Below are 12356 nucleotides of genomic sequence, written 5' to 3' on the forward strand. Positions count from 1 at the left end.
TTCGCCATGGTATACGCAGCTGTAGCATCATGCTTAGTTCTCTCAGCTGTAAAATGTGTTGCTAAGCTACACGATCTTAGGGGGTACTAAGCAAATATTTCTGGATGGAGGGAAGGAAAGGATGCATAAAAGTACGTTCAGGAAAACAAAGGCAAAAGAGTGAAAGTAAGGACACCAGTTAGGGTAGTTCCCTGGCGGTCCAGGGGTCAGGAGTCGGCACTTTCACTACCAGGGCCTGGGTTGCATCGCTGGTTGGGGAACTGGGATCCTGTGTGCCTCGGACGGCAACAGCAACAGAAACAAAGAAGGACACCGGTTAGGAGGTGACCACAGCCGGAGAGGTGAGCAGACAGGGGGTGAAGGGTGATGAAGTGGCAGTGGGATGAGGGAGGGACAGGCATGACTTCTCCTATCAGCCCCTATAAATTATGGGAAATATATACATTTTAGAGATAGAACTGGGCTTCCCTGGTGGTGCAGTGGTTAAGAATCCACCTGCCAATGCAGGGGACACGGGGTCAAGCCCTTGTCCCGGAAGATCCCACATGCCGCGGAGCAGCTAAGCCTGTGCGCTACAAATACTGAGCCTGCGCTCTAGAGCCCGCGAGCCACAACTACTGAGCCCGCAAGCCACAACTACTGAGCCCACGAGCCACAACTACTGAAGCCCGCACGCCCTAGAGTCCATGCTCTGCAACAAGGGAAGCCACCGCAATGAGAAGCCCACGCACTGCAGCAAAGAGTAGCCCCTGCTCTCCGCAATTAGAGAAAGCCCGTGTGCAGCAACAAAGACCCAACGCAGCCAAAAATAAATAAATTTATTTTTTTAAAAAAAGATAGAACCGAGGCCATAATGGCCTCTGAAAGCAAGAAGGAGATCTTTGTGGACCAGAAATTATGGAAAATCCCCGAGACAACGAAAGCAGTTACGACTGAAGAGGGAAAACCCAAAACAGAGGCTTCTTTGAAAAAAACAAGGCAAAGTGCTTTCCTAAAAGGGTGGGAAGAAGTATAGATTCTGCAGAAGCTCTGTGGGGGGAGCAGCCACACTGTTAAATAAATACAAGAATAAAATGGGTGTTAAATGTGTAAGTATAACCACTGGTGAAGGCGAAATATAATACATAATCTCAGATTCAGCAGAGAAGAAAAAAGGGACCCTAGAAAACATGATCAGCCTAACAAAATGGAAAAAAGAGAAACAAAAAGAATTCATAACAATAGAAAAGACAAAATGGCGAGGATTAGTAAGCTCATTTAAGAAAGAGAATTTCGGGCTTCCCTGGTGGCGCAGTGGTTAAGAATCCGCCTGCCAATGCAGGGGACACGGGTTTGAGCCCTGGTCCGGGAAGATCCCACATGCCGCGGAGCAACTAAGCCCGTGTGCCACAACTACTGAGCCTGTACTCTAGAGCCTGCAAGCCACAACTACTGAAGCCCACATGTCACAACTACTGAAGCCCATGTGCCTAGAGCCCGTGCTCCGCAACAAGAGAAACTACTGTAATGAGAAGCCCGCGCACCGCAAGGAAGAAGAGCACCCCCTCGCAGCAACCAGAGAAAGCCCGCACGCGGCAACAAAGACCCAACGCAGCCAAAAATAAATAAAATTTTTAAAAAAAGAATTTCAAAAGTGAGTATGAACCATCTTCCACATCTCGGGCCCTGGAGCCCTGGTAAGGCTCTGGAGAAGAGCGTTCCCGGACCCAGAAGATAGGAGTAGGAATAAGTAAACCTTCCTGCAGGGTAGGCTGCTGATGTGACTCACAATTCAAAACTGCATCCTCTCTGGTCCAGCAATTCCACTTCCCTCATTTATTCCAAAGACAGACAAGGTCATGTGTGCACTTTTCAGTTTATGTGATACAATCAATCCATGAAAAGTTTTAACTATGGTACATCAGTACTGTGGAACCCTAGGCTGCCGTTAAAAAGATGAGACGTGCCCATGTGTAGTAAATAGTGAAAAGATGTAACACATGTAACATATGAGCAACATATTTGTAATTCAAAACAAGGTTCTACAACAGAACCTACAGTCCAAGCCTCCCGACACAAAATTGTGTGTGAACAGCAAGCTAGCTATAATGGTGGCTTCAGCTTTTTTTTTTTTTAAATATATAGCTTTCTATATTGCTTAGTTTATCTATATGAATGTGTATTAACTCTATAATGAAACAAAAAAGTAGAGCTGTTTTCATTTTGGACAAAAATTTTTAAAGTCACTAAACTCCCAAGTGAAAACCCAAGAAATCAATTCTCTGTATTTACTGCATAAAGAACAGATCTTTTTTGTGGCCTTTCTCTGAGTTTTTAAAAATTTATTTTATTGAAGCATAGTTGATTTACAACGTTGGGTTAATTTCTGCTGTACAGCAAAGTGATTCAGGTATACATATCTATACATTCTCTTCCATTATGGTTTATCACAGGATATGGAATTTAGTTCCCTGTGCTATACAGTAGGGCCTTGTTGTTTATGTATTCTCTATATAAATGGCCTTTCTCCTTTATGGTTTTTCTGCATGGCCTCAGGATTTCTAGATTGAGATTTTACATCTAAAAGAAGAAACAATAATGAAATAAAATATCTGACTATGACTTGATTTCTCCATTAATAAAAGGATGAAATTTGCTTTGTCGATTAATATGTAGAATATCCTCTAAAATCTATGCATAATAAACGTAACAATTGCCATGTACGCATGTGACACGTCTTCATCAGATGGTAATAAGTGTCCTGTCTCTTTCCCACATGCAGATGTATCAGAACATGGATGGCCATGTTTCGGAACGTCCTTCTGTTTACCAAAACAGGCGACCTTACAGCAGAGAGGTGGACTCAGGGCTACCCTCTCCACGGGCTCACATTGACGATTCCTAGAGAAACAATTTAGTCTTTAAGGACATCATCCCCACGCCTACCTTAAACAGGCTGTAGATTACCAAAACAAGATTAATTTCATCACTAAATGAAAATATATTCTCAACTGCTGCTTTGCTGGACTTTTCTCTAGAAGCTCTCTGTATTTACTCTTGTTTCCAAAGGGACTTTTGTAAAACCCAGTCATTCTTTGCACAAGGCAAGAAGAGCTGATAATTAACTTTATCGGAGCATCTACCTACATCCACAGGCCTTCCCAGTCTGGCTTGAGTGAAAATTGTGCACCTGAAATATAGTATATTCTTGTAAATATATAAGACAAAAGCATTTTGCTAAGGAGAAGCTAATATGATTTTTTAAATCTGTTTTAAAATAATATGTAACTTTTTCAGCTATTTAGTGATATATTTTATGAATGGAAATAAAATTTCTACTATAGAAATGTTCGTTATTGAATTGTTTACATGGTAGATCTAGGGTGAGACTTAACTGGACTCAGGAACCTACTGAAACCATGTCAGATGTTTTGTTTGTGCCTGTGTGTATTTTTCCTATGGTGATGGCTAATTCCTCTGTCATATTTTTGAGAGGCTCCATGACTCCTGCCCCCAGACTATGTGAAGAACAGCCGATGTTCATGAGCTTTTCAAAAAAAGGTGTCATACACTGTGTAGACTTCCAGAGCCTACTTTCATTAAAAAAAAAAAAAAAAACCAACCAACATTATGCTAAGATTCGCTCATGATATTACACGGAGCTGTGAATATACAGTTGCTACTATTTATTCATTTTCACATGATATTTGAAGTTTTAGGGGTTGGATGGTATAATGGGTTCACAGGCATTCCTCACTGTATTATTATTAGTTTTTAATTAATTTATTTTTTGGCTGTGCCGTGAGGCACGTGGGATCTTAGTTCCCCGACCAGGGATCGAACCCATGCCCCCTGTATCAGAAGGATGGAGTCTTAACCACTGGACCATCAGGGAAGACCCCTCATGGCATTATATTTAATAACATAATTTTTGTATGTACCAAATATGATATTCAAAAGGCAATATTTTCTTAGGAGGGATGGCATTTATTTTATTTTTAAAACTTATTTTATTGAAGCATAGTTGATTTACAATGTTGTGTTAATTTCTGCTGTACAGCAAAGTGATTCAGTTATATATACACATTCTTTTTTATATTCTTTTCCATTATGGTTTATCACAGGATATTGAATATAGTTCCCTGTGCTATACAGTAGGACCTTGTTGTTTATCCATTCTCTACATAATGGTTTGCGTCTGCTAATCCCAAAGTCCCAATCCAAGGAAGGATGGCATTTAAAATCCTCTCAGGGGAGCAGATAGGGAGGGAAGGATTGGGTGTTTCGGATCAGCAGATGCAAACTATTATGTAGAGAATGGATAAACAATAAGGTCCTACTGTATAGCACAGGGAACTATATTCAGTATCCTGTGATAAACCATAATGGAAGAGAACATTAAAAAGTATATATGTGTGTGTGTGTGTGTGTGTGTGTGTGTAACTGAGTCACTGCTGTACAGCAGAAACTGGCACAGCATTGTAAATCAACTACACTTCAATAAAATTCAAAAAACAATAAATAAAAACCTCCTAAGGGAAAACGAAACTAGACCCTTTTAAACCCAGCTCTTACCACAGGTTTAGTTTGGGTCAAGTTGTGTCCCTGACATAACTACACATTTTAAAAAGATGTCAGAACACAGCCTACAAGCTCGGATCTTAGAGAAGCGTTGCTGCTACCGCCTGGACAGCCCCTGCCGCAGAGCCCTTGTAGGAATCTTGCCAGTAGGTGGCGCCCTGGGACTACTGTTTTCATGACGGCAGCCAGACTCCAGGACTCCAGCCTGCCCCTGGACAGACAAATTCTAAGAAGCAGAATTAAAGAAAAGGCCAATCAGTTGATTAGAAGGAAGAATAACCCTCTATGCAGACAACATCAATTCATTTATTCACCAACCGTGGGAATGATGGTGCATTTTATGTGCATTATTTACACATTCCCGACCGTAATGGAGCAGCCTGGGGTCAGATTCTTTCGGAGGACCTGGTATTTACCACTCTATTCTACACCGTGCATTCATCTGCGCAGGGAATGCGCTTTTGAGTTGCTTCTTGGAGCACCTTCTCTGCTTAATGTTATCTGAGCCTGGACTGGCTTCCTATACTGAAAACAAAGACTGTTTCCTAGAGATTCCCAGAATTAAGAAAAACACCCTGAGGGGCTGGCCTGCAGCAGGGAGATACCTGGGTGACCTCTTATCGCAGCTGCAGCCCTTCTCCCACCACCACTGCTTGTGTTCCTTCCTGATTGAGCTTCTCTCTCTTCAGCTCTTCGTGAAGGACCTTCTCAGTAACAGATTTGTCTGAACTCGCCTGCCAGGCCCACTGTCGATTTTGTCAAACATAAACGACGTATCAGAATTCACATTTGCTAGTGTCTGTGCCACAATCACCACCAGCAACAGAAAAAAAAGGAGGAGCTCTTATCACCTAAAAAAAACACATCTTTTTAGCTCCTGGAGGCCCAACGTGTATTAAATTTCAAATTAAAGAGGCAGAAAAGTCTTTGATGATTGTTTTTGCGCTAAAATACACATAATATAAAATTTACCACTTTAGCCACCTTATAAATTGATGTATAGTTGATTTACAATGTGTTAGTTTCAGGTGTACAGCAAAGTGATTCAGTTGCATATATATGTATATATACTCTTCTAAAATTTTTTTTAATATATTGGGATATATAGTTGATTAACAATGTTGTGTTAGTTTCAGGTGTACAGCAAGTGATTCGGTCAGTTATATATATGTATATATATTCTTTTCCAGATTCTTTACCATTATAGGTTATTACAAGATATTGACTATAGTTCCCTGTGCTGTGAATAGGTCTTTGTTATCTATTTTACATATAGTAGTGTATGTATCTTAGCCATTTTTCAGTGTGCAGTTCAGTGGCATTAAGCACATTCACACTGTTGTGCAACCGTCACCACCATGCATCTCCAGAACTTTCTCATCTTCTCAAACTGAAACTGTTCCCGTTAGATACTAACTCCCTATTCCCTCTCCCCACTCCCCCAGCCCCTGGCAGCCCATCCTACTTTCTGCTTCTCTGAATTTGGCTACTCTCGGTATTTCATATAAGTGGCATCGTGCAGGATATGTCTTTTTGTAACATGATGTCCTCAAGGTTCGCTTGGAGGAATTCTTTATATTTTATTGATTTGTTGATAACACACTATATTCCAGAGCTGTGCTGAAGGCTTCACATGGATTTTCTCATTTAACAAATTGTGAGGTGGGAGCTTGCTCTGTGGCAGTTTAACGGTGAAACGGAGACGTAAGCCTAAGAAGGATTAAATCACTTACTTAGATCCGCGGAGACGCTAAATGCAGGCCTGACCCGTCACCCACGCTGGCCACCTCCTCACCATCTTACCGTCCACTTTGGCCCTCTGGCCTCCTTCTGCCAGGACTTCATCTTGCTTTGGCTCAGTCCTCAGCCAATGAAATGAGTCTGGTAACAGCAAGATCACAAGAGTTCCAACTCCCAATTTGCTTCAAATTAAAAATGCATGTGTAGGGACTTCCCTGGTGGCGCAGTGGTTAAGAATCCGCCTGCCAGTGCAGGGTACACAGGTTCGAGCCCTGGTCCTGGAAGATCCCACATGCCGTGGAGCAACTAAGCCCGTGCTCCACAACTACTGAGCCTGAGCTCTAGAGCCCACGAGCCACAGCTACTGAGCCCATGAGCCACAGCTACTGAAGCCCGTGCGCTTAGATCCCGTGCTCTGCAACAAGAGAAGCCTGCACACCGCAACTAGAGGAAGTCCACGCACAGCAGCGAAGACACAACACAGCCAAAAATAGATTAATTAATTAATTCGTTTTAAAAATGCATGTGTAGGAAAGCAATTTGCCTTCCTGGTATCTTATTGAGAAAACCTCTGCATAAGCTCTGCTTGTGAAAAGTTAAGGGCTATAGTTGAAGGGAGCAGATACTTGAAATGTTTCAACTAAAAAGCTAAATAAAAATTTGACTGTGCCTATTTAAGAATTTTCTCTATGTACTGCTAAAGGTATCTTAAAAGAAAAATTATAATGAAGTCTGATATAATATATTCAGCAGCCAGAACATAAGAATCATAGCTTGTATGGTTAAACACAAATTACGAGGCTACAGCTCTATATCAATTAACGTAAGAAAACAATAGCTTTATCGATACATGATTCATATGCCATACAATTCGCCTGTTGATAGCGTACGATTCAGTAACTTAACTTTTTGCTTGGTTTGCCTGGATGAAAATTGCCTGACCTCTGACCACCTTACATTTCTTTGATTTGACTGGGGAAGAGTCAAACAGGATTAATTGAGCCCCAGAGTGCTTCAGTGGCCTGGCTTGCCAGGTTCCGTATCAGGAATTTTTAGTTAGGTATTTTTTGCTGGATGTTGCTTCTATATCCAGGACTATTTAATACCTTAACCTTCTGTGTCTTAAAGTTTCCTCTGTTAGTAGTGGGCTATTTGAAGTTTATACTGTTATGCAATAGATAACACAGAATAAAAGGTTAGGCTCCTGGTCTCCTGTCAGTGGCAAGGCCCTTCCCACCGTGGTATCAGCATTTCCATGAGCAGAGGAGTTTCCACTTGCAAATGCAGGTGTCTATCTCTCCTGCAGCTCTCAGAGGAACTGAGAACCGCCAGGCTCCAGGCCCAGGCTGGAGCGCCTTGGGTGAGGGAGACCGTCCCCATGCAGAATAAGAGGAGAAGGTAGGTGAGGGTCGCACAAAGAGGGAGGGGACACAGAGCAGTGGAGCCGGGACCCCTTCTCCCTCGGTTTCTGCTCTGCCATCTGTTCCCACTCAACTGCTCATCCGAGAGCCTGGGACCAGGGAGGGAATAAGGCTGAGGGGGAGGGGCTAGACAGACCTCGCCTTCTCTTCCCCACTCTTCTGTTCCGAATTGCGATGCTGCATGGTCAGCGCTGGAATGAACCGAGGCTGGGGGAGCTGGTGGAGGGAGAAGGGGAAGAAGTGGACATTGGCCGTTAACTGGGTCTGCGGAAAACCTGCAGGGACGGGAAAGGGCTGTGTTGACTCTGGTGGCAGAAGGGAGAACAGGAGAACACTCTGTGGCTGGTCCATTGCAGAGATTTTGCACAATGTTATATTGGCTGACACCTCTGCAGTGTTTTGTAACAGGAGCACTTTGGTACATTAATTCACTGCATCTTTGCAAAAATCCCATGAGGTCAATACTCTTCTGAGCCCCGTGTTACAGACAAAGAAATTGAGGTGCAGAAGAGTTCGATAACCTGACAAATGCCAGTGGGTAGGGTGGCAGAGCCTGGACCAGCGCTCTCCGGGGTCCACGTCCTCCACACTGGGCTCTTTGCCCGAAACTGAAAACACACTACAGGATCCAGTGTGTTTTCACATACCTATGTGAGGTATACGATGTGCAAGTGTTAATCTGATATCTATACCTTTTTTCATATTTGAAGACATGGCCTGTAGTGGTGGTACTTCTGGCCCCCTTTGAAAAACAAATTTCATCAGCTTCTTTTCTGTCAGTCCTTCAATCGTGACCCTTTGGCCCAAGCAGTCAGGGTGAGACCTGGGATGGGAAACGTCACAGAGTTAGGACAAAATCTGTGGCTGCTGATAGATTGTCACCTGCCTCTCACAGACTGTGTGGGCCAATGTGACTGATCTATTAATGCTAACGTGGTTGCCCTTTCATTGAATTTTTTTTCTTTTTTTTTTATTGGAGTATAATTGCTTCACAATGGTGTTAGTTTCTGCTTTACAACAAAGTGAATCAGCTATACATATACATACATCCCCATGTCCCCTCCCTCTTGCATCTCCCTCCCTCCCGCCCTCCCTATCCCACCCCTCTAGGTGGTCACAAAGCACCCAGTGATCTCCCTGTGCTATGCGGCTGCTTCCCACTAGCTATCTATTTTACGTTTGGTAGTGTATATATGTCCATGCCACTCTCTCACTTCGTCCCAGCTTACCCTTCCCCCTCCCCGTGTCCTCAAGTCCATTCTCTACATCTGCGTCTTTATTCCTGTCCTGCCCCTAGGTTCTTCAGAACCTTTTTTTTTTTAAGATTCCATATATATGTGTTAGCATACGATTTGCTTTTTCTCTTTCTGACTTAACTTCACTCTGTAAGACACACTCTAGGTCCATCCACCTCACTACAAATAACTCAATTTCGTTTCTTTTTATGGCTGAGTAATATTCCATTGTATATATGTGCCACGCCTTCTTTATCCATTCACCTGTCGATGGACACTTAGGTTGCTTCCATGTCCTGACTATTGTAAGTCCTCTCATTGAATTTTGATTCAGATGAAAGCCAATGTGGAGTTAGCGTGACTTTTGGAAATATGTTTGCATTTTCAGTTCTACAGGGAGATAGCAGAAATAGCTTTATATTTTAAAATTCTGACCCCTCCTTTCCTTTGACTTTATCTTCCACAGTATTTTTTTTTTTTTTTTTTTGTGGTACGCAGGGCCCTCACTGTTGTGGCCTCTCCCGTTGCGGAGCACAGGCTCCGGATGCGCAGCCTCAGCGGCCATGGCTCACGGGCCCAGCCGCTCTGCGGCATGTGGGATCCTCCCTGACTGGGGCACGAACCCGTGTCCCCTGCATTGTCAGGCGGACTCTCAACCACTGCACCACCAGGGAAGCCCCACAGTATTTTTTTAATTTTATTTTTTAATTGAAGTGTAGTTAATTTACAATGTTGTGTTAGTTTCAGGTGTACAGCAAAGTTATTCAGTTATATGTATATTCTTTTTCATATTCTTTTCCATGATGGTTTGTCACAGGATATTGAATATAGTTCCCTGTGCTATACCGTAGGACCTTGTTGTTTATCTCATTCTATATATAATAGTTTACATCTTCTGACCCCAAACACCCCGTTTTTCCTTCCTCCACCCCCTTCCCCTTGGCAACCACAAATATGTATGTTCTCTGTCTTCTTCCACAGGATTTTTTTTTTTTTTTTTTTTTTTTTTTTGCGGTACGCGGGCCTCTCACCGTTGTCACCTCTCCCGTTGCGGAGCACAGGCTCCGGACGCGCAGGCTCAGCGGCCATGGCTCACGGGCCCAGCCGCTCCGCGGCATGTGGGATCTTCCCAGACCGGGGCATGAACCCGTGTCCCCTGCATCGGCAGGCGGACTCTCAACCACTGCACCACCAGGGAAGCCCTTCCACAGGATTTTTGTTTTGAGTATACATAAAAGGTATCAGGGTGAGAAATTTAATCTATGTGGTCATCTGGTCAACTAATTCAGCCCATGGTGTTTATTACATGCCTCCTGAGGGCTCGGTTCTTGGCACCCAGGACACAAGCAAGCCAGACACACTGTCTCCAGGCTCATAGAATTCACTGTGGCTGAGAGGTGATACGAAAATAAATAGAATAAGCAAGGTGATTTCAGATAAGGATAGATATATTCAGGAAGAAAATAACAAATAACGGTGTCTGGGCGACAACTGAGAATGGGGCGGAATGATTCCTTAGACACTGCTTCTTGTTGAGTGAGAGTTTATTAGATACTTATTGTGTGAAGCATTTGAAATGCAGAGAAAGAGTAATAAAACATACTAGCTGTTCTCCACAGCAGTAGCAACAAGACGGGACACGGAATTTCAAGCAGGTGGACTTGTGACCTGCCTGGGTTACCAGGGAAAACTTCCCTGGGACAACATTGACATTAAAATGCTAATGGCACCAAAAGTCTATGGAGCTTGAGAGCTGAGAGTGAATATGGCCCCTGCCGGCTTAGATGGTGGGAAGAGTTTGGTTGGATAGCCTTACCCCCTTGCAAGACCTCTGCTCCCTGGATTAGACCTTAAGCCTGTGTTTGTTGATTGCACAAGTACTCTGGATCGGCTTCTCCCAGAGGCATTTAAAACATGCCAAGCTGGTGTTGCATAAAGAACAAGCCTATGCATTCAGCAAATATAACCTGGCGAGCAGAGACGCGTCTCTCACTCACCCGGAGGGGAGCCCAGGTCCTGCTGCCGCCAGTGGAACACAGGCGATGGACATTGAGAAGGTCAACTCCATGGACTTTGGAGAATTTGTGGATGTGTTTGGGAGTGTCATCGAGAGACATCCTCTGATTGCAGCCGCCGTTCGGTCCCAGCGCCCGTTCTCTGACTTGGAAGATTTAGAGCAGCACTTTTTTGCCTTTACTGATGCTCTTCCACAGTCAGGTAAGGCTTTGGTGTTAGACACTGAGATTCTCAACAGAGGGATTTCAGATATGCTTATCAAAAAAAATTGGGGGGGGGGTCATGTGGCTTTTTAGTTTTTAATTTAAAAAATTTTAATAGTTTTTAAAGGTTACTTTCCATTTAATTATTACAGAGTATTGGCTGTGTTCCCCGTGTTGTACACGACATCCTTGATCCTATTTTACCCCCAATAGCTTGTACCTCCCCCCCTCACCCTATATTCCCCCCCACAATGGTAGCCACTAGTTTGTTTTCTGACCTGTGAGTCGGTTTCTTCTTTGTTATCAAAATAACTTTAGATATTTGAGCCCAGGTGCTTATCACTGGTATATATATTTAGCTCTCTTTGCTGTAAGGGTCAGTAAGCTCCTTCAGACTCTGTGAATGAGAATCAAGCCTTTGCAGTGTTAAGCGGAAACTGGAGTGAAAGAACGTTCGTTGGCTCAGGGAACATGGCTGTTAAATACTAAAGCTACGGGGTTACCAGGAAAGAGGGACAGGCAGTGGTCTCCTCAGGCCTCGCAGCGGCTCAGGGGCCAAAGGTCAGGCTGGGGGCCCACCCTCTCGGCCGTGTGTTCGCTTTGGGAATGTCCTGTATGCAACAGAGAAGACAGCTCCATATCAGACTATCTCAGCAGCCCAGGGGAAAGAGCAAACGGCTGACATTTTTACCAGAAAGGGCCGGTTTGGACCAGATGGCGGAGGAAAGTAAACTGCCTCAGATCAGCAACTCCCTGGGGGAGTGAGGGGGGGAAAGACAAAAATCTGAAGGACTTCCTCTACAGAAAGGGAAAGACATTGCTGATGTCCTTTGGGTAGAGAAAGAAAAGGAGGCACTTGTGGGTGTGGAGTGGGGATATGAGGAAGTTTAGGGTCAGGCCAACCCCAGGTGACTCAGAAGGGCACACGGCCTCGTTTAGAGGCCGGATGTTAGGAGCCAAGGCTGCCTCCTGCGCTGTCTTCACGGTCCTTGGAGAAGCCTGGATGCGCTGAGGGGACCTCGAGGGGACGGGCTGCCTTCACAGAGGGGCTTCCACAGGGATCTGGGCTGAGAGAGAAGCAATAGCACTTCTTTTTTTTTTTTTTTTTTATCTTTATTGGAGTATAATTGCTTTACAATGTTGTGTTAGTTTCTGCTGTACAACAATTTGAATCAGCTGTA

The 12356-nt window shown here is 43.9% G+C and overlaps 2 protein-coding genes across 2 annotated transcripts in view; both read left to right on the top strand.

Moving 5' to 3' along the window:
* FLT3 (fms related receptor tyrosine kinase 3) overlaps window positions 1–3318 on the top strand; it is a 52386-nt gene extending 49068 nt beyond the window's left edge. Inside the window, exon 23 of the mRNA XM_007471441.1 lies at window positions 2762–3318. Within this exon, the coding sequence (XP_007471503.1) occupies window positions 2762–2884 (123 nt within the window). The 3' untranslated portion in view covers window positions 2885–3318. The remainder of the gene's footprint in view (window positions 1–2761) is intronic.
* Window positions 3319–10998: 7680 nt separating this feature from the next.
* The window catches only part of URAD (ureidoimidazoline (2-oxo-4-hydroxy-4-carboxy-5-) decarboxylase), a 10608-nt gene continuing 9250 nt past the window's right edge, over window positions 10999–12356 (top strand). Inside the window, exon 1 of the mRNA XM_007471463.1 lies at window positions 10999–11173. Within this exon, the coding sequence (XP_007471525.1) occupies window positions 10999–11173 (175 nt within the window). The remainder of the gene's footprint in view (window positions 11174–12356) is intronic.

The sequence above is a fragment of the Lipotes vexillifer genome, unplaced genomic scaffold, assembly GCF_000442215.2.
Source record: "Lipotes vexillifer unplaced genomic scaffold, Lipotes_vexillifer_v1.1 scaffold543, whole genome shotgun sequence".
Lineage (NCBI taxonomy): Eukaryota > Metazoa > Chordata > Mammalia > Artiodactyla > Lipotidae > Lipotes > Lipotes vexillifer.